The sequence below is a fragment of the Xyrauchen texanus genome, chromosome 35, assembly GCF_025860055.1.
Source record: "Xyrauchen texanus isolate HMW12.3.18 chromosome 35, RBS_HiC_50CHRs, whole genome shotgun sequence".
NCBI classification, from domain to species: Eukaryota; Metazoa; Chordata; class Actinopteri; order Cypriniformes; family Catostomidae; genus Xyrauchen; species Xyrauchen texanus.
Genome location: NC_068310.1, coordinates 9,433,506 through 9,460,727, shown reverse-complemented (window position 1 = coordinate 9,460,727; position 27,222 = coordinate 9,433,506). Strand labels below are relative to the sequence as shown.

The window sequence follows — 27,222 nt, the reverse complement described above, 5'->3', positions numbered from 1 at the left end:
CAGCATTAATTCCTGAATTACTAACGAAGTCTTGTAAGCATCATTTGTTTTGAACCAGCAACGGCAGATTCTGATTTGTCGTGTAAGAAAGTAGTTCCGGCACAAATACGTTTTTATGACCGTACTCGGTTTTTTCAAATTTTTTTAAATGTACTTGTTCATTGAACTGTTGTATATAAGCAACATCACACTCGCAATCGTGCTATATGGCCCTACATCAGCACTCTGCCTGCGGCCGAATCACAGCAGTGCTGATGTAGGGCCATATCGCACTCTTGCTTGTGTGATATTGCTTAAAAATGTATGTTAAGTTTGCTGAAATAAAAGCAGTTGAAAATGAGAAGACATATATATATATATATATATATATATATATATATATATATATATATATATATATATATATATATATATATATATATATATAACTGACCAATAAGTGAAAGGATAGTATTTGGGGCAAAAAGTACCCCTGTTGCAGTGGCTAAAGGTCCAATAAAACACATGTTTTTTCTTAAATGTAGGAATAGATTTATTATTAAGAATGTTCACATTGTGTGCTCACATTGACTGATCCAATCACAATGATGATTTATTTGTTTATAGAATATTTTGGTGTTGTAAAATGTCAAATGTGATTGAAATTAACAATACATTATGCACCCTTCTCTGAAAATGTTATTTTGAAAAAAGCACCTTCCTATATCAAATATATTTGCATAAATTGACAAATCACTATAAACCCCCCTTGGGGGCCTTTTACCCAGCTGTGATGTAAAAGGCCCCCTCGCTCCCTTTAGAATTTTATTCAAAATGACCTTCTGTTGTTATTTCTTTTCACAAAAATTGTTGCTTCATCAAAAAAAATAAACACGTCTTGAATTCCGATGACCAGAAAACCAGGTACCAGAAAAAGAAGCAAATTCTCCTTAAGGTGTGCCTTTAGCCCCGATGTACCAAACACTTTTGTTTTTTTTCCGTTTAACAATCACAGGCATTTTAATTTTTGAATTTAAAATGTAAAAACAAAGAATTTATGACTCAATTAACATATCTAACATTATTTTAATGAAACATCTGATTTTAAAACAACATTGTACGATGCTACTACAATTTTAATGTATATTTTAAATAATAAAGTTTTTAACTTTTAAATGATTAAATGAACAAGTTGAAGGCTCACAATGGATCGTATATGAAAACACTGCGGGGTTAATTTATTCCAATCCATTACACAAATATTCAGAATTTACCTAGGCCTAAATATGTCATGTTCCAAAACAGTTTTAACGTCGTAACTCTTATAAAGTATGTCAAAAGAGATATTCAAACTCATTACTCAATATCTAAAGTGAGAATAATCAAAAATAACAGCTGAGCCAATATTCAGTAAGAAAAAACTGTAACATTAGATCTACCTACACTGTTAACAATAAATGTATCCAGAACACAAATGACCAATAATAGTTAAAGCGCTAAAGCTGCAGTACAGATTATAGTCCAATAGATGGCAGCATAAGTTCATATCCAGCCTCCATAACGCAGTTTATTTGGTAGGTAGACTCTAGTGAGGAAATAAGGGGCAATAGATGCCAGGGACTGTATCTCTGCTTTCCACTTCAGTCTCTGCATTGCTTCTATCTGAAATGTAAAAAAAACATACAATTCATCATTATGTCATTCACATTTTTTGTGTCCTGCAGACTGAACAATCCCTCTTATTGTATAATGCTCTTTTGTCTTCATGTACATTTGAAGTCAGAAGTTTACCTACACTTAGTTTGAAATCATGAAAACAATTTTTTTAACCACTCCACAGATTTTATATTAGTAAACTATAGTTTTGGCAAGTTGTTTAGGACATCTACTTTGTGCATGACACAAGTCATTTTTCCAACAATTGTTTACAGACAGATTGTTTCAAATTTTTATCACAGTTCCAGTGGGTCAGACGTTTACATACACTTAACTGTTAACTGTGCCTTTAAGCAGATTGGAAAATGACAGAAAATGATATCTATCCTTTAGCCAATTAGCTTCTGATAGGAGAAGTACTGAATTGGAGCTGTACCTGTGGATGTATTTAAAGGCCTACCTTCAAACTCAGTGCCTCTTTGCTTGACATCATGGTAAAATCAAAAGAAATCAGGCAAGACTTCAGAAAAAAAATTATTGTGGACCTCCACGTCTGGAGCAATTTCCAAATGCCTGAATGTACCACGTTCTTCTGTACAAACAATAGTATGCAAGTATAAACACCTTGTGACCACGCGGCCATCATACTGCTCAGGAAGGAGATGCATTCTGTCTACTAGATATGAATGTAGTTTGGTGCGAAAAGTGCAAACCAATCCCAGAACAACAGCAAAGGTCCTTGTGAAGATGCTGGAGGAAACAAGTAGACAAGTATCTATATCCACAGTAAAACAAGTCCTATATCGACATAACTGGGACTGGTGCGCTTCACAATTGATGGCATCATAAGGAAGAAAAATTATGTGGATATATTGAAGCAACATATCAAGACATCAGCCAGGAAGTTAAAGCACATCGCAAATGGATCTTCCAAATGGACAATGACCCCAAGCATACCTCCAAACTTGTGGCAAAATGGCTTAAGGACAACAAAGTCAAGGTATTGGAGTGGCCGTAACAAAGCCCTGACCTCAATCCGATAGACAATTTATGGGCAGAACTGAAAAAGCATGTGTGCAAGCAGAAAGACCTACAAACTTCAGACCCACTGGTAATGTGATGAAAGAAATAAAAGCTGAAATATATCATTCTCTCTATTATTATTATTATGACATTTCATATTCTTAAAATAAAGTAGTGATCCAAACTGACCTAATACAGGGAATGTTTTCTATGATTAAATTTCAAGAATTGTGAAAAACTGAGTTTAAATGTATTTGGCTAAGGTGTATGTAATCTTCTAACTTCAACTGTATCTCTATTAGGCCATCATAAAAATGCTCAGATAAAATGACACTCATTACTACACTAACTACATTTCTCCAAGAAACACGGCCATAACCAATTGAAATTGATTGAATAAAAACACCTCTCTCTCCCAAGCAGGTTGGCAGGTGATGTAGTCTCTGCTCCTCAAGCTGTTGATTTTCCTCTCATCTGTCTGAGAAAATGGAATAAGAGCTTCCTCTGGCACCCTGTACCTGAGACACACATAAATAAGCACCATCAACCATTATGCATTTTTAAAAGTAATCCACATAAATGTGAACTAAGCAATTTACTGTATCATATCTTTACACTCATTAGCCATTTTATTTGGCACTTTAATAGCTGGTTAATGCAAACAGCCAAACAGAAAATTATGTAAATTTGTGTATTAAGCATTCAAACATGGTCATGAAGTGTTGCGGTTGTTAAACAAAACATCAAATAGGGAAGGCATGCGATCTAAACAGCTTGGTAAAACAGCTGATGCACTTTACAACAACAAAGCGCATAAGAGTACAGTATCTCTGAATATACAAGCCCAGAATTCCTGTCAGCTATGGAACAGCAGGATGTAAAACACTGGAAAAATTATCACATATACTGGAATAAGTAATATTTATGACTGAAAAACATTACCTAGTTTGATAAATCCAATAAATCTGTGTTGCACACATGCTGGTAGAATCACCACTTCCTATGGTGTTGAAGGAGTGCTATTGTTAAAGGTGCCGTGTGTAATTTCTATGCCATTTTCAGCACCAAACAGAAGTGCAAAAATAACTAAAACAACTAGTTTTATCTAGTTTACTTAGAATTCAGGCTGTTCTATAAAAGGGCCCTACTTAATACAATATACTACTGTATAGGTGTTAGTGTCATGTAATAATGAATCTAAATCTAATTAGAAATTTTTTCTCCTATTCTTCTGAAATGTACATGGTGTTCATTCCTATTATTTTGTGGCCTCATATTAATTGTGAGACCAAATGCAATGTTTGTACTTTTAAAATGTATTAATCACAGGATTACTTAAATGTATTAATAATAATAATAAAAAAGATGAAACAGTTACAGGACCTAAAATATACACCTTTCCTAATACAATTTTTGTGTCTCTTTTGGAAGAGTGCATCCTCTGGAGGCCGCATTTGTCGGCCGCATACGTCATTGAGGCCGTCTCGTTGATTTTTTTTAAATGTTTTTATTGGGAATGCAGAAAAGGTTAACAACTGTATACATGTAAGTGCATATACATAAAAAGCATTGACAATAGATATAAAATTAAAAATGACAAAAAAATAAATAAATATACATATATGAAACGAGACAGCCTCGATGACGTATGCGGCCAACAAATGCGACTTCCGGAGGACGCAACCTTCCAAATGAGACACAGACGATATAGAGTTATTTTAACCTAAACTTTTGATGTTTTATAAAAAAGCTCATGGAATTGTTATACAGTATGTAAACTACCCATTTACCTGTATCTTATAAAGTGGCCAGTGAATAACATCATGTGCATGGTGCCAACAATAACAATTAAAGTTATTTTCTACTGTAGTTTACTCTTATTCCAGAAAAGAGGTTCTGACTTCATTTAAGGCCCATGCAAGTTTACAAATTCAATTAAAAATAGCTTCCAAGAAAACAGCAACAAAACCCCCCCCAAAAAAACGGAAACCAAAGCAAGCCCAGCCTCAATCACAAACCACAGAGCAGAGTAATGAGTTGACTTTCCCAAACCTCTGGATGTCTGAAGGCAGGAGGCCCAACCACAGCACACTGGGGACAGTCAGACTGTGGGCCTCGAAGGCCATTGACTGCAAACAAATGACAGTAAGTGTTCATAAAGCTTCAAACATATGACTTTTAGCTCAAACAATTCAATTAGCATGACATGATTTAATAAAGCAGCGTTGTATCAGAAAATTAGAGGTAGAGCGCTCTAATTAGTGTGCTAAATGCTTTGCGGAAAAAATCAGGCATAGTTCTTATGATGCAAATAAACACCTGTCACACTGCCTAAAATAATTTTCCCAATCAATATTTTTGTCTTGTCTTCTAGTAAAAATATCTAAACAAGAAATTATGTAAAATAATACAACCTGTTTTTCAAAGAATATATCTTTAACTAAGCTTACATTTCTTACATCAATGGCACATTTTTTTTTCTTGTTTTAAGCATAAACCTCTTTTAATTTTGTTAGATTTCTGCTTGAAATAATATTTTTTCCAATGGGGTAAGAAAAATAAACAAATCAAGATATATTTTCTATATTAAAAATTGACTTGAATTTAATCACCCTCATGTCATCCCAGATGTGTTTGACTTTCTTTTTTCTGCAGAAAAGATTTAAAGAGGATTTTATTTAAATTTTAACTGTAGGTCCATACAATGCAAATTAATGGTGACCAAAACCTTGAAGCTCCAAAAGCACATAAACACTGCTCAAAAGTCATCCATACGACTCCAGTGGTTAAATCCATGTCTTCTAAAGCGATCCTATCAGTTTTGAGTGAGAACAAACTAAAATGTAACTCCTTTTTCACTGTACATCTTGGCATTCCAGTCTCAAGGTACAATCATGATTTCAAGCTCGATTACACTTCCAAGTGCTTGACGCATGCACAAAGCGCTAGATGGCGCTAGAAAGTGTAATTGAGCTTGAAATCATGATAGCCAACGAGACAGCTGATGTAAAGCTTTATGGTGAAAAAGCATTTACATTTTGGTCTGTTCCCAAAAATAACCGATTGGACCACTTCAGAAGACATGGATTAAATAACTGGAGTTGTATGGCTTTAATTTATGCTGCTTTATATGCTTTTAAGAGCTTTAAAGTTTAAATCATCATTCACTTGCATTGTATGACCTACAGTGTTGTATTTTGCAGAAGAAAGTCTTACACATTATGAGAGTGCGTAAATGATGAGATAATTTTCATTACTGGGTGAACTATTGTAAGATATTAAGAAAAGGTTTAAGATCCTGCAGTGCAGGATTCTGTAACTGTATGTATGTGAGATAAACAACCAAAATGTAGCCACATACTCTGCAGATGTGTCATGCACACATGTAGAAACGCTTGACTTTGTCCACAGGGTCAATTTCATGAAGTTCATGAATGAGCACTTCCTCTTTTTTTATCTCACCACAAAGGGAGAAGAATAATTACATGTCACCGCAATGCAAGACTCTGCTCAGGCCTGGCTGGAAATTGCACAGAAATAGCAGGAAACAGCACTTACCACCGAGCCATACTTGTAGATGCACATGATTTCGATGCCTGGGAAAAAAGAGGGAGAAAGACTGATTCAGCAATCATCACCACCATATATCCATGCAATTATCCTTTGGTACAGCTTAATTTGCTCGAGAACAAAGTAAGGCATTACACATGCATGGAGAGAGTTGGAGTCAATGATAATGACAATGTCAGAAAGAACTGGGGCCTCTGCGGTAATACGAACGCTCATGCTAAAATGTACTGGACCTGCCACAAGTGAAAATCTTTTCAAGGAACGGTCAACTATGAGCATGCTGGAGTTTGTTATCTTTGTGTTAAATGTGTCTGTGTCCATACATTGATTTCACTGAGTGTACAGTACATTTAGCTCTCAACATGTTTTTTTTAACTTTACTGGGAACCTTTGAGGGACAAAAGGTTAACACAGAACAATTCAAGTTTGTTCATTGAGACGTCAAGAGATCAGGTCTGATTATCTTACAAGCATTTCACAACCTATGTGTTAGGGTGTTTGTACCATGAGGGTCTGCATCCACCAGGGCAAAGACTGGGATGTGTAGTGTGTCCCATAGTTTTCTCACCATCAATCTGCTATTCACATCGGGCATTCCTTTGCCCTGAAAAATCAGACAAGACTCTGCATTTAGGCACCCAGCCTTGAAAACACACACCAGAATTGATATTTTATCCAAAGCAAAATGACTTAATGGACTTGAGGTATACAGTACATTTATCAGTGTGTTCCCTGGGAATGAAACCCATGACTTTGCTGTTGCTTGACCCATGCCATTATAGTTGAACTATAGAAAAAGCATATAGGCCACTGCACACTTCCTACGAATCTGAAGACGAATCTGACGGGTGTAATGTAATTTAGAACAAAATCTGGCATCCAATGTTTTTTTTTCTTTTTCTAGTTTGTCTGATTCATTTCAGCTTCAAAAAAAGCAGTAAGATAACTTCTTACTGGTTATTAAACACCTTTTTACTGCCTTTGGTCCACATCATTGGTAGTTGTGACCTGGAGCTCCACCTACTTAGAGGTCAAGAGCTAATTCCAGTTCAGTCAGTCAACACCAACACACCAGTGTATAGTTTCAATATTAGTGAGCTTGTACAAACTTACCTACATCTGCACGATCGCTCGCATAAAATCAGTCAACATCAACACACCAGTGCACAGTTTAAATATTAGTGAGCTTGTACAAACTTACCTATACCTGCACGATTGCTCGCATAGATTTTTTGTTTAATTAGACTAAAAAAGTAAAACTTTTAAGTGCCAATTCACTCTGTTGTTTGATATACTGCTTCACTCGTGTGCTATCTGCAGCCGAAGGCCATTCACACATCTGCCCAAAGATTTTGTCTGTATTCTACCCATTGACACTCTTTTATACACCCATCTTTGCAGTAGTATCAGTAGTACCATAAATTACGATAACAGAGTGTAATCGGCACATATTATGGCTGTGTATCGCATGTTAGCGCATTAGCATCATGAATGTAAAAGGTAAATGTAACAAATTACACATTATCTATAGCAAATATATTACTATAAATCATCATCGTTAATGATTTAGATAATAGTTTCTTTTTCTGATATCATGTGAATTCTACTCATAGAATGAGTGTCTGAATGTTCGCATAGTGTGTCATTGTGCAGCTGTTTAGAACTTTCTTTTGGCTCTGAGCGACGAAAGGAAAAGCATTTCATTGTGAGTGTGCCGGGGCTTTAACTAACGTAAGGTACCACTAAGTTAAACATGCTTACAGTTATGATGATGCACGGAGACAGTCTGATGCAAAAGTCATCGTCAAGGAGTCTCTGGAAAGTTGCATCTTTCTCCACTATCAGGATGCATTTAGCAGCTGATACAATGTCTTCTTGTTGCTGAGGAATCTAATTCAGCAAAGCTGCCATGGAGGGGAAGATTGACGACAAAATCAATCATATAGCTTAACAGTGTTTCAGAGCTCGACAGAGTCGGTCCACCACCATTCACTTGTATTGTTTGGAAAAGAGAATCTCTGAGATTCTGCTAAACTTCTCCTTCTGTGTCCCACAGATGAAAGAAAGTCACACAGGTTTGTTAAAATATGAGTAGGTAGGTAATCAATGTCAAAATATATAATTTTTGGGGGTGATCTATCTTTTGAAGAAAAAAAAAATGCCTTTAAAGAAAATTCCTTCTGAATCTCTCTCTGCTGTCACTTCACCTGTCATGTCAAACAGTCTTTTGCAATGGATACACAAAATGGATATAATGTGTAAATCAATTAATGATATGAAGGATACTTCTTATTCCACTAACATTGGAAGACACAGGGGTAGCCTATAAAAAAACAAAACAAGGACAGTATAATAAAGCAATCCCAAACCATTTTACAACAAAAATAATCTTGAATGGAAAACATTTTTATTTTCCAGTAACTCCAAATATTTTTTGTTTTCTCTTCTCAGATTCAGAATAGCATCTCAGACCAATTTTGCCAGTGGTTTGTAAATAGGGACAACATTTGAGTAATACTGATGTGAATGTTTGAAAGACTGGATCTAAAAATGTTGCCAGTAGAATTACAGATGAATGGTTGTGGGCAGAAGGGGATTATAAAAATCATGCTCAGGCTGCAGTTCATACTGAGCATTAAGTGAAAATTACAGAGATAATGAGCACTGGCTGGCTATCTACTCACTGTAGTGCTGGAACTGCAGTCTACCTTTGTGCCATCTTCCTCCAAATAACAAAGATCACCTGAGATAAAGCCTTTGGATGTCGCAAGCTGCAAAGTTTATTAAAAGGAATCATTCATTCTGCACAAAAGCAAATTTTTATGTAAACCTGTGTAAATGATTTAAGCCACTTAAATGATAAATCTTTGTCTGAATGTGTTTGAATGTTTTACAAATACTAAAATAACACATTGGAGCCATATGCACGTACAACATGCAGACTCCTGCGAGGAACCTTGAGCATGCAAGAAATGTCGTCCACGATTGAATCCACTGTCCTCTGTGACCCAAACAGCTGTGGATCATTATAGTATATGTCTCTGATGAATAGAAACAAAAAATAAATAAATGCAAATGGTGCAATTGACAAATCACTTCATAAAAATCAAAAGGTTCCACCTGATCACTATAGCAGATGACTTATGGTGCTGTCAATAAAATGTTCTCCAATGGCTGATAAAAAAGTAAAATGCTAAGGCATGAAACAGGTGGTAACTAAAAGGCAGGGTAACACTTGATACAATATATATCTTTGCTTTGTTTTTTTTATGATCTCAAATTTAATTGAGTACATGGAATATTTATACTTTTATCACAGGACCATTGTGACTAAAAATTCACTTTGCCTTGTAGACCAGGGGTTCTCAAAAGGGGTGTTTAAACAATGCCAGGGGGCGCTGAGAGGAAATAGGAAGAGAGGGTTGCATTAGGTCACAAATGGGGGGAATTTATCAGTCATATATCAAATCGAAGTTTGTCTTTGCATAAATACATTTATCTACACTCTGAATATTAGAATACCAGTTCTCCATTATACGGGTTGATACACATTTGTACCGCAGGTCATCGGATTCTGAACTGGGTAGGGTTGCACCAGCTTTGCGTAAGTTCTCACGTAAATTAGGACATAAAGTTCATACCAAGGGCTTAGTAACAACTAGTTAGTTTGTAGCGAAGTCAGTCCTTAATTTAGTTGCCCCACCTGTTCTTAAGGCAAGACTTAACTAGTAGGTCGTAAGCTCTCCGTCAAGTAATGCATAGTCGCATATTATGACGTTTACCTGTATTTATCCAATAAAGAGCCTTCATATTTATACACAGAAATGTTAAAAAACCATGAGCTTCAATTTGGTCTTGTTACGGTTAATGTTCAAACCTTGTATGTTCACTTAACTGTCAGCTGTAATAAATTAAATCCCCATTAAAAAATGATATGTAATAAATGTAGATTTGATAAATAGTATATTGCCCTATGTAAATAATATTATAGAAACTGTATCTAAAATAAATGAGGGGTGATAAATACTAAAACAACAGGCTGGAAAAACAGACAAGTATTCATTTTAAAATCCTATACATATTTTGAATGTGTTGAAACTTGACACCGGGCAATGCATACTAAAAACTGCACTGTTAGATCGGTGAGATGCTAAAGAGATGCTAAAGTACATTTCTCTCTCTCTCTCTCGTAAATGTCAACATCATAATGTATGTTGAAATGATTGATGCCTGTCATGCAAAACATGAGCTCATTGAAGTCATAAAATTTCAGTCTGCTTTTATATTCAATCTGTTACGCCTGGTCGGAGGCTTCCGTAAACATTTAGTTTATACATATGGTTACATCTCGCCTAAGTTTAATGGTGCAATGCTCAAATATTAAGTGGTGTGTAAACTGTGACTTAGTGCCCATTTATGCCACATCTAGATAAGTTCTAACTTATATACAGCTGGTGTAACCGGCCCCTGATGTCTCATGATGCATCTAAAGTATCTGGGTTTGCAGCGTCAAATAGCCAGGCGGAGCCACAACCTCCGCTAATGCACCTGTCTGGCTCTGTAGTTGGATATGGCTCAATTGACAGAGCAGGTGCGTTTTTACTCGCGACAGGTTTGAGCTCTTAATCGAGCAGTGCTGCGAGAATCAGTGAAGCACGGCACAAGACCATTTGAATTCTGCACAGAATTCTACATGGCCACCCTTGAATTTACTATAGTAACACAAACTAATTTAGGCAGAAACAGATTGATAATAAATATTATCATATCACTACATCCCTCCTCCCTCCCAGGTTTCGGCACCAATGTAATAGTTCAAGGACAGGCAAGGAGGCGGCGGGAACCGGCTGAACAGTAAATGTAATGTTTAATATAAAACTCAACCTAAAACAAACATACACACATTCAGTGCTGGCGTGTGCGTCTCTCTCTTTCTTGTTTTCCTGCGAGTGCTAAAGCCTTCTGCAACACTTCTTCTGTTGCAAAGTCAACGTAGCCAAACTTCTTAAATCCACCAAGACGCACATCCTGAATTTCAAGGTTCTCCTTTGAGAAGAACTTTGTGATTGCTGATTTGATTTCATCAAAGTGTTTATTAGGGTTCAAGTTGCCCATGAAGAGACTGAAGCCTACTCCTTCCACTATAGCTTTCTTGGCTGGAAGGGTTCCCTTTTCTTTTTTTTGCTGGAGTTGTGGGCTTTTCTTCCTCATCATCATCTTCCTTCTCAGATTCTTCCATAGCCTTCACCATTCCTGCCTTTTTGACAGGGGCTTTAGGTGCAGGTGTCATGTCCATTTCCTCTTCTTCTGAATAATTGTCATCATCATCATCTGATTCTTATTCGCCTGTGGGTGCTTTAGCCATAGGTTTAGCCTTTTTAGGAGGTGGGGCCTCTTCCTCTTCATATTCATCATCATCAGACCCCTCAGCAAGTGCAGCTTACTTTGCAGGTGTCGTGGTCTTGCAGGTGTGGGTGCAGCTTTGGCAGCCTTCTTGGGTAGTTGTGCCGAAACCCTGGAGATGGGCTGTTGTGGAGACCTCGCCACTGCCATCCACCAGGAGAGCAGCCGCAGCCGTCTGCCTGGGACGGAGGGGTCGCTGCCAGCTGGCGAGAGCAGGAGGAACCACAGCCATCAGTCATCACAATCTCTCTGTGTGTCTCTGCTCGCCCTTTCCCTCTCCCCACGTCTCCCCTCGCCCAGGTTAGCAGGAGGCGGGTGACAGAACGCCTGGAAGGGCAGTGTCTCCCCTCCAGAGACAGGGGAGGGAGGAGTTAGTCAGACCAGTGTGCCTCGGCCTGAATCGAGTGGGGAAGGAGTGTGATGAGGAGGAGGCCGTGATGGAGCAGAACTGGCACTGAATCAGCTGATCAGCGGGAGAGCGAGATAAAGGGCAGCCGGAGATGCCGGTTCAAGAGAGAGATGCACAATGCTGCGCTGCATGTTTGTTTATGTTGGATTTATGTTCATTTATAACATTAAACTTTACGCTGTCGTTCAGCCAGTTCCTGTCTCCTCCTTGCACGTCCTTATGCTGTTACAGCAAGGTTTGGTCACACATTAATAGAGTGAAAGCCTTCTGAACTTATAAACAAAGATGTAAAAGTATTAAACTGCAAGTTGCATCAAGCAAATTAAGCAAATAACAAAAATATTGATTTTTTAGTTTTTTGATAACACAATGTTGCAGCTTTTAGATTATGTCACATAATTTGGTATTGGGGTAGAAGGGGGTGGCATGAGGTCAGGTAATGAAGTAGTGGGGCATTGAGAACCACTGTTATAGACCCATTCAAGGACTATTTGTCGGTTTAAGGAAGTGACAATTTTATTCCTTGAACATTTCCTGCTAGTTGTCAAACTCATTCAAAACAACAGCAGAGGGCGCTTCATTCATAGTGACTAACACAATTAACGTTACTAACGTTAACATGATTGTCATAAAATATCATTATTAAAATGTGGACCATGTTGTTCAGTGGCTGGATGATCTGGAACTAATGGAAATTAAAGCGTTTAGATCTCAGAAAAAGCAACAGCAAATTGACACGAACAGTGTCAGCAGCAGTGGAGCGAGACAACTGGATATGTGCAGTATTAAAAACTGTAGCACACATCTTATCTCTGGTAGATGAATGAAATCCAATCCTATATTCAAGAACTCTCTGCTGAGGAAATAATTGTGAGCATATAAACTACGATACAATTTTAACTCCCTTTCTCACTTAAGAGACTCATTATAAATAACAGGTCTGGATAAGTCACTTCAGGTAAACTTTTGATGTTCTTTAAGAAAACATGTTAACTCAGATCCTTTATAAAGGGTCTGGTATTGATACCAGAAGTGCTTCAGGGTCAGTAGCGTTCTAATTCCTTTGTTATTGCTTACATCCTACATCCTTGAAAAGGTCTATACATGTACATTCATATACATTGTAACCTAATGTTGATGTTGAAAAAAAGCTAATGGATATCAACTGGCATCAACTCACACTTACCTTTTAGTAGCATAGGAGTCACTCTGCACAAGTTTGTAAATAACAGACAAGAGCTTTAAAATCAGTGCTGTAAACAGGAAAACATAAAATACATTTTAAAATTTTCAGAAGAAAGCTTCTGTCCTTTGCAAAATTCACAGGCCACAATGATGTGACGCAATGTGGGTGGTTGCCAGGACATTGCTGTGTGGTTGCTAAGCTGTTCTGAGTTGTTTTTAGCACATTGCAATGAGGGTGTTGCTTACTGGCCCAACTCAAACAAGCCCGACCACAGGTCTCTATGTAATTCTAGTCCCTAGATATGACTCTGGTACCTCCTTCATTATAAGTCTATGGGACTGCTTTGCCCATTTTATTGATTGCAGAGCAAAAATTGAAACTCCTCAAAGTTTAATATTTGTGGTTAAGGGTTTAAACCTTACCTAAGTATTAGCAATTGAAATGTGTAGAAACTGTGTAAATTTGTGTTTGTGATGCATTATCTGAAAGCAATTAATTTTTTCACATTTTGTTGTTGCAGCCTATGGAGTGTAGATTATTTTCAATCTGCACTCCATATCCTATCATTCCAAAGCAAAAACTGATTTTTGTAACTTTGCAAATTTATTTAAAAAAAATAAAAATAATATTTAAATCACATTGACATATGTATTTAGACCCTTTGCTATGACTCTTGAAATTTAGTTAAGGTGCATCCCATTTCTCTGGATACTCTTTCAGAGGTTTCAACACTTCGATTGGAGTTCACCTATGGCAAATTCAATTAATTGGACATGATTTTGAAAGGGGAGAAGGGCCTTGGTAAGAGAGGCGACTAAGAACCCGATGGTCACTCTAGTTGATCTCCAGATATCATGTGTGGAGATGGAAGAAACTTGAAGAAAAACAACCATCACTGCAACACTACACAGATCTGGGCTTTATTGCAGAGTGGCCAGACAGAAGCCTCTACTCAGTGCAAAACACATGAAAGCCCACTTGGAATTTGCAAAAAAGCACCTTAAGGACTCTCAGACTGTGAGAAACAAGATTCTCTGGTATAATGAAACTGTTTGGCCTCAACTCCAAGTGTAAAGTCAGGAGGAAACCAGGCACTGCTCATCACTTGTGCAATACCATCCCATCGGTGAAGCATGGAGGTGGTAGCATCATACTGTGTAATGTTTTTCAGTGGCAGGGACTGGGGAACTTGTCAGGGTTGTTGGAAAGCTGAACGCTGCAAAATAGAGTTATCATTATTGAAAACATGGTCCAGAGCACTCAAGACCTCAGACTGGGCTGAAGGTTCACCTTCCAACAGGAAAATGACCCTAAGCACACAGCCAAGACAAGGCAAGAGTGGCATAGGGATAACTCTTGAATGTCCTTGAGTGGCCAAGCCAGAGCCTGGACTTGAATCCAATTGAACATCTCTGGATGGCTGTCCACCGACAGTCCCCATCCAACCTGACAGAGCTTGAGAGTATCTGCAGAGGAGAAAAAAAAAATCCCACAATTCAGGTGTGCAAAGCTTGTCGCATCATACCCAAAAAGACTTGAGGCTTTAATTGCTGCCAAAAGTGCTTCAACTAAGTACTGAGTTAAGGGTCTGAATACTTTTAGTATAAGGCTGCAACATAACAAAATGTGAAAAGATGAAGGGGTCTGAATACTTAATGAATGCACTGTACCAATGTTTCCCCTAGCATTTCTTTTCAGCAGCGGTGCTGTTGTGCAATGGCGGACCCATATTAAAGTGTGTTGGTCAAAGAATAGATTAAAACAGGGGTGTCAAACTCAATTTCAGCCTGGGTCACATCAATGTTTATTTGTGCCCTCAAAGGGCCCGTTGAAAATGTGGAACCAGCACCTGCTTTGGTAGCACCCATGCAAATAATATTACATGTGTTATGTGCATTGAAATGCATAATTGACAGTATAGCAGCATTGATTTTGAGGTTGAGATGCAGAAGAAAATTATGATATTAACAAAAATAACATCTGTGGGGAAATAATTAACACCTAAATTGTAATAAAATGAAATATTCTGACAGTTTGACTAAGTTGGGACTTCTTTACACTCCTACTGATTAAACTACAGCCATTACCACACCTGCTCTACCCTCATGCTGCTATGCTTAAGCCGTGTTGATAATTGACCTGTGTAGCACTGTTTCCTTCTGCTTTTGAAGCTAGCAAAATGCACTCCAAAGAAACAGATGATTGGGAAGGCTCATTTCTATTCATGAGGAAAGCGCTAAATGATTGTTCAGTGAAACGTTGAGATCCCCTGCCATCCTACATTTCAGAAAAGTGGTGCAGCACCACTGCAAAATGCATATAGGGGAAACACTGCACCGTACAAATGTATGATCTGAATAAATGTTTATATGTACTATAGGCATGCAATCCAGTGTGATCTTACCAAACTTGTTGGCTGATGAAGGACAGTCACATCGGTGAGCTTTTACAGAGGCATCTGGCTGCAGTATCAAACCAACAGACTTATGAAATCTGAGAATAATATCAACAGTTTTTGCTCTTATTTCCTTATTTTCCCTCTGAGGTATTTTCTGACCATTTGTTATGCGCGGGCTAATATCTATTAAGTCATAACATGTCCTGAAATATGTACAATAATAAAGATGACTTCAGGAGTTACTTTATGTCTGGCTGTAGAGCTGAAATGTTTGGGGGAAAACATTTTGATGTCTCATCTGAGAATTCTTACAATTATTATAACCAAATGTTGCAATGGAAAATCTAAGAAAGCACAGTGAGGTATGACTTCTTTTTTATTGTTGTAGGGGAAGAAATAATTATTTTAATTATTCTCGGCTAGAAGAAATATCAGTCATATTGCTTGCACTAAGGATACATTTACAACAGCAATAAGCCAAAAGCCATTTTGGTGCTCAAAATTGTCCGAGAGGCCCCATTGAAATGTGCTTTAAGCCTTTAGGAGGTTTGATGTAGATCTGACCGGAGAGTCATCTTTGTTCTACACATGAGCACAGTGTGCACAGAGAAAACCTTTCCAGAGAACAAGATTTTGTGAGAGGGTGAGAGGGAACTTTGTGTGAGTGTTTTTAATCCTCTTGTGATAAAACACCTATTTAGCATCAAGACATAATTTGAAAGGATCAATGTTAAGACTTGGCACTACAACTTTTTCCCCATGGATAGATACAAGGGCAGATTTAGTGATTTGGGGGCCGTAGGCAAAGTACAGGGATGGGGCCCTCTTTACTGACACACATCCACAGGGCCTGGATAGCTCAGCGAGTACTGACTACCACCCCAGGAGTCATGACTTTGAATCCAGGGTGTGCTGAGTGACTCCAGGCATGTCTCCTAAGCAACCAAATTGCCCCGGTTGCTAGGGAGGGTAGTCACAAGGGGTAACCACCTCATGGTCGCAATTATGTGGTTCTCACTCTCAATGTCATATTGCGATTATTGAGGTTAATATTGCGATATGCGATTGCGATATAATAAAGAAATGGTAACATGAGTCAACTTGCTTGGTTATCAAGGGAAATGCACAAATAGATTACTGATAATGCTGAAATGTGTATTTCTCAACTCAAACATACAAACTAGCAACAACAACAACTATAAATGCACAGTGTTTTCAAATTAAAATATTTTTACAAAATTAAATAATATTTAAAACAAACAGGGACATTTAATCAGGATGAAACATGTACTTTCTATAAAAACTTTTGAAAAGGAAACTGGATATAAAAGTGTGGTTCACTCAAACCACTAAAACTGTTGTTGTTGTTGTTGTATTTACTTTTTTAAATGACCAACTGGTATTTCCAAATCCTCTTTCTAAAAAGTTCTACTTCTCGATGGTACCTCTTGTCCAGTGTGAGGATAATTTTCTGAAATCCCACTTTGCTAACGTTGCATCATGTCTCTTTATATCTCTGTGAATACTTGTTATATGGTGTGACACTCGCAAACACATCTGTAATTGTGCTTTATTCTGTTTACTGGGCTTTTTAATGTAGTTTTAGTCAATAAAAACTGTTGACATTTTAGTAATATTTTTAGTAACATTGTCATATTGATATTTTAGCCACTGAACACTGTAAACTTTTTAGCCATAAGAGTATTATTGATAAGCATTTGTCAATGAGACACTCACCTGACAGACAAAGAGACAGTATTAATAAACATGAGACACTCACATGACAGACAGAGAGACAGTATTAATAAACACGAGACACTCACCTGACAGGCAGTATTAATAAACACGAGACATTCGCCTGAGAGACAGACAGTATTAATAAACACGAGACATTAACCTGACAGACAGACAGTATTATCAAACACGAGACACTCACCTGACTGACAGACAGACAGACAGTATTAATAAACACGAGACACTCACCTGACAGACAGACAGTATTAATAAACACGAGACACTCACCAGACAGACAGTCAGTATTAATAAACACGAGACATTCACCTGACAGACAGACAGTATTAATAAACACGAGACACTCACCAGACAGACAGTCAGTATTAATAAACACGAGACATTCACCTGACAGACAGACAGTATTAATAAACGCGAGACACTCTCCTGACACACAGTCAGTATTAATAAACACGAGACACTCACCTGACACACAGACAGTATTAACAAACACGAGACATTCACCCGACAGACAGACAGTATTAATAAACGCGAGACATTCACCTGACACACAGACAGTATTAATAAACGTGAGACACTCTCCTGACACACAGTCAGTATTAATAAACACGAGACACTCACCTGACACACAGACAGTATTAACAAACACGAGACATTCACCCGACAGACAGACAGTATTAATAAACGCGAGACATTCACCTGAAAGACAGTCAGTATTAATAAACGCGAGACACTCACCTGACTGACAGACAGACAGTATTAATAAACACGAGACACTCACCTGACAGACAGACAGTATTAATAAACACGAGACATTCACCTGACAGACAGACAGTATTAATAAATGCGAGACACTCACCTGACTGACAGACAGACAGAGAGTATTAATAAACACGAGACACTCACCTGACAGACAGACAGTATTAATAAACACAAGACACTCACCTGACAGACAGTCAGTATTAATAAACACGAGACATTCACCTGACAGACAGACAGTATTAATAAACACGAGACACTCACCTGACAGACAGACAGTATTAATAAACATGAGACACTCACCTGACAGACAGGCAGTATTAATAAACATGAGACACTCACCTGACAGACAGGCAGTATTAACAAACACGAGACATTCACCTGACAGACAGACAGAATTAACAAACACGAGACATTCACCTGACAGACAGACAGTATTAACAAACACGAGACATTCACCTGACAGACAGACAGTATTAATAAACACGAGACACTCACCTGACAGACAGACAGTATTAATAAACACGAGACACTCACCTGACAGACAGACAGTATTAATAAACACAAGACACTCACCTGACAGACAGGCAGTAAAAATAAACACGAGACACTCACCTGACAGACAGGCAGTATAAATAAACATGAGACATTTACCTGACAGACAGACAGTATTAATAAACACGAGACATTCACCTGACAGACAGACAGTATTAATAAACACGAGACACTCACCTGACAGACAGGCAGAATAAATAAACATGAGACATTTACCTGACAGACAGACAGTATTAATAAACACCAGACACTCACCTGACAGACAGACAGACAGGCAGTATTAACAAACACGAGACATTCACCTGACAGACAGACAGAATTAACAAACACGAGACATTCACCTGACAGACAGACAGACAGTATTAACAAACACGAGACATTCACCTGACAGACAGACAGTATTAATAAACACGAGACACTCACCTGACAGACAGGCAGTATTAATAAACACGAGACATTCACCTGACAGACAGACAGTATTAACAAACACGAGACACTCACCTGACACACAGACAGTATTAATAAACGCGAGACACTCACCTGACACACAGACAGTATTAATAAACACGAGACACTCACCTGACAGACAGGCAGTATTAATAAACACGAGACATTCACCTGACAGACAGACAGTATTAATAAACACGAGACATTCACCTGACAGACAGACAGTATTAATAAACACGAGACACTCACCTGACAGACAGTCAGTATTAATAAACACGAGACACTCACCTGACAGACAGGCAGTATTAATAAACACGAGACATTCACCTGACAGACAGACAGTATTAATAAACACGAGACATTCACCTGACAGACAGACAGTATTAATAAACGCGAGACACTCACCTGACTGACAGACAGACAGAGAGTATTAATAAACACGAGACATTCACCTGACAGACAGACAGTATTAATAAACACGAGACACTCACCTGACACACAGACAGTATTAATAAACGCGAGACACTCACCTGACTGACAGACAGACAGAGTATTAACAAACACGAGACATTCACCTGACAGACAGACAGTATTAACAAACACGAGACATTCACCGGACTGACAGACAGAATTATCAAACACGAGACACTCACCTGACAGACAGTCAGTATTAATAAAGACGAGACACTCACCTGAAACACAGTCAGTATTAATAAACACGAGACACTCACCTGACAGACAGGCAGTATCAATAAACACGAGACATTCACCTGACAGACAGGCAGTATTAATAAACGCGAGACACTCACCTGACACACAGACAGTATTAATAAATGCGAGATACTCACCTGACACACAGACAGTATTAATAAACACGAGACACCTTCCTGACAGACAGGCAGTATTAATAAACACGAGACATTCACCTGACAGACAGAGAGTATTAATAAACACGAGACATTCACCTGACAGACATACAGTATTAATAAACACGAGACACTCAACTGACAGACAGTCAGTATTAATAAACACGAGACACTCACCTGACAGACAGGCAGTATTAATAAACACGAGACATTCACCTGACAGACAGACAGTATTAATAAACACGAGACACTCACCTGACTGACAGACAGAAAGAGTATTAATAAACACGAGACACTCACCTGACACACAGACAGTATTAATAAACGCGAGACACTCACCTGACTGACAGACAGACAGAGTATTAACAAACACGAGACATTCACCTGACAGACAGACAGTACTAATAAACACGAGACACTCACCTGACACACAGGCAGTATTAATAAACACGAGACACTCACCTGACAGACAGGCAGTATTAATAAACACGAGACATTCACCTGACAGACAGACAGTATTAATAAACACGAGACATTCACCTGACAGACAGACAGTATTAATAAACACCAGACACTCACCTGACAGACAGACAGACAGGCCGTATTAACAATCAAGAGACATTCACCTGACAGACAGACAGAATTAACAAACACGAGACATTCACCTGACAGACAGACAGTATTAACACACAAGAGACATTCACCTGACAGACAGACAGTATTAACAAACACGAGACATTCACCTGAAAGACAGACTGTATTAATAAACACAAGACACTCACCTGACAGACAGGCAGCATTAATAAATACGAGACATTCACCTGACAGACAGACAGTATTAATAAACACAAGACATTCACCTGACAGACAGACAGTATTAATAAACACGAGACACTCACCTGACAGACAGACAGTATTAATAAACACGAGACATTCACCTGACAGACAGACAGTATTAATAAACACGAGACACTCACCTGACAGACAGACAGTATTAATAAACACGAGACACTCACCTGACAGACAGGCAGTATAAATAAACACGAGACACTCACCTGACAGACAGGGAGTATAAATAAACATGAGACATTTACCTGACAGACAGACAGTATTAATAAACACGAGACATTCACATGACAGACAGACAGTATTAATAAACACCAGACACTCACCTGAAAGACAGACAGACAGGCAGTATTAATAAACATGAGACATTCACCTGAGAGACAGACAGTATTAATAAACACGAGACATTCACCTGACTGAGAGACAGTATTATCAAACACGAGACACTCACCTGACTAACAGACAGACAGACAGTATTAATAAACACGAGACACTCACCTGACAGACAGACAGTATTAATAAACAAGAGAAACTCACCAGACAGACAGTCAGTATTAATAAACACGAGACACTCACCTGACAGACAGACAGTATTAACAAACACGAGACACTCACCTGACAGACAGGCAGTATTAATAAACACCAGACACTCACCTGAAAGACAGACAGACAGGCAGTATTAACAAACACGAGACATTCACCTGACAGACAGAATTAACAAACACGAGACATTCACCTGACAGACAGACAGTATTAACAAACACGAGACATTCACCTGACAGACAGACAGTATTAACAAACACGAGACACTCACCTGACAGACAGGCAGTATTAATAAACACGAGACATTCACCTGACAGACAGACAGTATTAACAAACACGAGACATTCACCTGACAGACAGGCAGTATTAATAAACACGAGACACTCACCTGACACACAGACAGTATTAATAAACGCGAGACACTCACCTGACACACAGACAGTATTAATAAACACGAGACACTCACCTGACAGACAGGCAGTATTAATAAACACGAGACATTCACCTGACTGAGAGACAGTATTATCAAACACGAGACACTCACCTGACTAACAGACAGACAGACAGTATTAATAAACACGAGACACTCACCTGACAGACAGACAGTATTAACAAACACGAGACATTCACCTGACAGACAGGCAGTATTAATAAACACGAGACACTCACCTGACACACAGACAGTATTAATAAACGCGAGACACTCACCTGACACACAGACAGTATTAATAAACACGAGACACTCACCTGACAGACAGGCAGTATTAATAAACACGAGACATTCACCTGACTGAGAGACAGTATTATCAAACACGAGACACTCACCTGACTAACAGACAGACAGACAGTATTAATAAACACGAGACACTCACCTGACAGACAGACAGTATTAATAAACAAGAGAAACTCACCAGACAGACAGTCAGTATTAATAAACACGAGACACTCACCTGACACACAGACAGTATTAACAAACACGAGACATTCACCTGACAGACAGACAGTATAAATAAACGCGAGACATTCACCTGACAGACAGACAGTATTAATAAACGCGAGACACTCACCTGACTGACAGACAGACAGTATTAATAAACACGAGACACTCACCTGACAGACAGACAGTATTAATAAACACGAGACATTCACCTGACAGACATACAGTATTAATAAACACGAGACACTCAACTGACAGATAGTCAGTATTAATAAACACGAGACACTCACCTGACAGACAGGCAGTATTAATAAACACGAGACATTCACCTGACAGACAAGACAGTATTAATAAACGCGAGACACTCACCTGACTGACAGACAGAAAGAGAGTATTAATAAACACGAGACACTCACCTGACACACAGACAGTATTAATAAACGCGAGACACTCACCTGACTGACAGACAGACAGAGAGTATTAACAAACACGAGACATTCACCTGACAGACAGACAGTACTAATAAACGCGAGACACTCACCTGACACACAGGCAGTATTAATAAACACGAGACACTCACCTGACAGACAGGCAGTATTAATAAACACGAGACATTCACCTGACAGACAGACAGTATTAATAAACACGAGACATTCACCTGACAGACAGACAGTATTAATAAACACCAGACACTCACCTGACAGACAGACAGACAGGCCGTATTAACAATCAAGAGACATTCACCTGACAGACAGACAGAATTAACAAACACGAGACATTCACCTGACAGACAGACAGTATTAACACACAAGAGACATTCACCTGACAGACAGACAGTATTAACAAACACGAGACATTCACCTGAAAGACAGACTGTATTAATAAACACAAGACACTCACCTGACAGACAGGCAGCATTAATAAACACACGAGACATTCACCTGACAGACAGACAGTATTAATAAACACGAGACATTCACCTGACAGACATATAGTATTAATAAACACGAGACACTCACCTGACAGACAGACAGTATTAATAAACACGAGACACTCACCTGACAGACAGACAGTATTAATAAACACGAGACACTCACCTGACAGACAGACAGTATTAATAAACACGAGACACTCACCTGACAGACAGGCAGTATAAATAAACACGAGACACTCACCTGACAGACAGGCAGTATAAATAAACATGAGACATTTACCTGACAGACAGACAGTATTAATAAACACGAGACATTCACATGACAGACAGACAGTATTAATAAACACCAGACACTCACCTGAAAGACAGACAGACAGGCAGTATTAATAAACATGAGACATTCACCTGAGAGACAGACAGTATTAATAAACACGAGACATTCACCTGACTGAGAGACAGTATTATCAAACACGAGACACTCACCTGACTAACAGACAGACAGACAGTATTAATAAACACGAGACACTCACCTGACAGACAGACAGTATTAATAAACAAGAGAAACTCACCAGACAGACAGTCAGTATTAATAAACACGAGACACTCACCTGACAGACAGACAGTATTAACAAACACGAGACACTCACCTGACAGACAGGCAGTATTAATAAACACCAGACACTCACCTGAAAGACAGACAGACAGGCAGTATTAACAAACACGAGACATTCACCTGACAGACAGAATTAACAAACACGAGACATTCACCTGACAGACAGACAGTATTAACAAACACGAGACATTCACCTGACAGACAGACAGTATTAACAAACACGAGACACTCACCTGACAGACAGGCAGTATTAATAAACACGAGACATTCACCTGACAGACAGACAGTATTAACAAACACGAGACATTCACCTGACAGACAGGCAGTATTAATAAACACGAGACACTCACCTGACACACAGACAGTATTAATAAACGCGAGACACTCACCTGACACACAGACAGTATTAATAAACACGAGACACTCACCTGACAGACAGGCAGTATTAATAAACACGAGACATTCACCTGACTGAGAGACAGTATTATCAAACACGAGACACTCACCTGACTAACAGACAGACAGACAGTATTAATAAACACGAGACACTCACCTGACAGACAGACAGTATTAACAAACACGAGACATTCACCTGACAGACAGGCAGTATTAATAAACACGAGACACTCACCTGACACACAGACAGTATTAATAAACGCGAGACACTCACCTGACACACAGACAGTATTAATAAACACGAGACACTCACCTGACAGACAGGCAGTATTAATAAACACGAGACATTCACCTGACTGAGAGACAGTATTATCAAACACGAGACACTCACCTGACTAACAGACAGACAGACAGTATTAATAAACACGAGACACTCACCTGACAGACAGACAGTATTAATAAACAAGAGAAACTCACCAGACAGACAGTCAGTATTAATAAACACGAGACACTCACCTGACACACAGACAGTATTAACAAACACGAGACATTCACCTGACAGACAGACAGTATAAATAAACGCGAGACATTCACCTGACAGACAGACAGTATTAATAAACGCGAGACACTCACCTGACTGACAGACAGACAGTATTAATAAACACGAGACACTCACCTGACAGACAGACAGTATTAATAAACACGAGACATTCACCTGACAGACAGACAGTATTAATAAACGCGAGACACTCACCTGACTGACAGACAGACAGAGAGTATTAATAAACACGAGACACTCACCTGACACACAGACAGTATTAATAAACACAAGACACTCACCTGACAGACAGTCAGAATTAATAAACACGAGACATTCACCTGACAGACAGACAGTATTAATAAACACGAGACACTCACCTGACACACAGACAGTATTAATAAACATGAGACACTCACCTGACAGACAGGCAGTATTAATAAACATGAGACACTCACCTGACAGACAGACAGTATAAATAAACACGAGACATTCACCTGACAGACAGACAGTATTAACAAACACGAGACATTCACCTGACAGACAGACAGTATTAACAAACACGAGACATTCACCTGACAGACAGGCAGTATTAACAAACACGAGACATTCACCTGACAGACAGGCAGTATTAATAAACGCGAGAGACTCACCTGACACACAGACAGTATTAATAAACGCGAGACACTCACCTGACAGACAGACAGTATTAATAAACACGAGACACTCACCTGACAGACAGACAGTATTAATAAACACGAGACACTCACCTGACAGACAGACAGTATTAATAAACACGAGACACTCACCTGACAGAAAGGCAGTATAAATAAACACGAGACACTCACCTGACAGACAAGACAGTATTAATAAACGCGAGACACTCACCTGACTGACAGACAGACAGAGAGTATTAATAAACACGAGACATTCACCTGACAGACAGGCAGTATAAATAAACATGAGACATTTACCTGACAGACAGACAGTATTAATAAACACGAGACATTCACCTGACATATAGACAGTATTAATAAACACGAGACACTCACATGACAGACAGGCAGCATAAATAAACATGAGACATTTACCTGACAGACAGACAGTATTAATAAACCCGAGACACTCACCTGACAGACAGTCAGTATTAATAAACACGAGACACTCACCTGACAGACAGGCAGTATTAATAAACACGAGACACTGACTTGACTGACAGACAGACAGAGAGCATTAATAAACACGAGACAATCACCTGACAGACAGACAGTATTAATAAACATGAGACATTCACCTGACAGACAGACAGTATTATAAACACGAGACACTCACCTGACACACACCAGTATTAATAAACACGAGACACTCACCTGACACATAGACAGTATTAATAAACACGAGACACTCACCTGACACACAGACAGTATTAATAAACACGAGACACTCACCTGACAGACAGGCAGTATTAATAAACACGAGACATTCACCTGACAGACAGACAGTATTAATAAACACGAGACATTCACCTGACAGACAGACAGTATTAATAAACACGAGAAATTCACCTGAAAGACAGAAAGTATTAATAAACCCGAGACACTCACCTGACAGACAGTCAGTATTAATAAACACGAGACACTCACCTGACAGACAGACAGTATTAATAAACACGAGACATTCACCTGACAGACAGACAGTATTAATAAACGCGAGACACTCACCTGACACACACACAGTATTAATAAACGCGAGACACTCACCTGACACACAGACAGTATTAATAAACACGAGACACTCACCTGACAGACAGGCAGTATTAATAAACACGAGACATTCACCTGACAGACAGACAGTATTAATAAACACGAGACATTCACATGACAGACAGACAGTATTAATAAACACGAGACACTCACCTGACAGACAGACAGTATTAATAAACACGAGACACTCACTTGACTGACAGACAGACAGAGAGTATTAATAAACATGAGACAATCACCTGACAGACAGACAGTATTAATAAACATGAGACACTCACCTGATAGACAGTCAGTATTAGTAAACACAAGATATTCACCTGACAGACAGACAGTTTTAATAAACACGAGACACTCACCTGACACATAGACAGTATTAATAAACACGAGACACTCACCTGACACACAGACAGTATTAATAAACACGAGACACTCACCTGACAGACAGGCAGTATTAATAAACACGAGACATTCACCTGACAGACAGACAGTATTAATAAACACGAGACACTCACCTGACAGACAGGCAGTATTAATAAACACGAGACACTCACCTGACAGACAGACAGTATTAATAAACGCGAGACACTCACCTGACACACACACAGTATTAATAAACGCGAGACATTCACCTGACACACAGACAGTATTA

The 27,222-nt window shown here is 38.7% G+C and overlaps 1 protein-coding gene across 1 annotated transcript in view; it reads right to left on the bottom strand.

Moving 5' to 3' along the window:
• Nucleotides 1–665: 665 nt before the first annotated feature.
• spo11 (SPO11 initiator of meiotic double stranded breaks) overlaps nucleotides 666–27,222 on the bottom strand; it is a 73,465-nt gene continuing 46,908 nt past the window's right edge. Inside the window, exons 3-13 of the mRNA XM_052105790.1 lie at nucleotides 15,631–15,719; nucleotides 13,227–13,293; nucleotides 9,161–9,269; nucleotides 8,913–8,999; nucleotides 8,515–8,551; nucleotides 7,990–8,099; nucleotides 6,733–6,832; nucleotides 6,217–6,254; nucleotides 4,711–4,787; nucleotides 3,065–3,176; nucleotides 666–1,641 (exon numbers count right to left, since the gene is read on the bottom strand). Coding sequence (XP_051961750.1) covers nucleotides 1,522–1,641; nucleotides 3,065–3,176; nucleotides 4,711–4,787; nucleotides 6,217–6,254; nucleotides 6,733–6,832; nucleotides 7,990–8,099; nucleotides 8,515–8,551; nucleotides 8,913–8,999; nucleotides 9,161–9,269; nucleotides 13,227–13,293; nucleotides 15,631–15,719 — 946 coding nt within the window. The 3' untranslated portion in view covers nucleotides 666–1,521. The remainder of the gene's footprint in view (nucleotides 1,642–3,064; nucleotides 3,177–4,710; nucleotides 4,788–6,216; nucleotides 6,255–6,732; nucleotides 6,833–7,989; nucleotides 8,100–8,514; nucleotides 8,552–8,912; nucleotides 9,000–9,160; nucleotides 9,270–13,226; nucleotides 13,294–15,630; nucleotides 15,720–27,222) is intronic.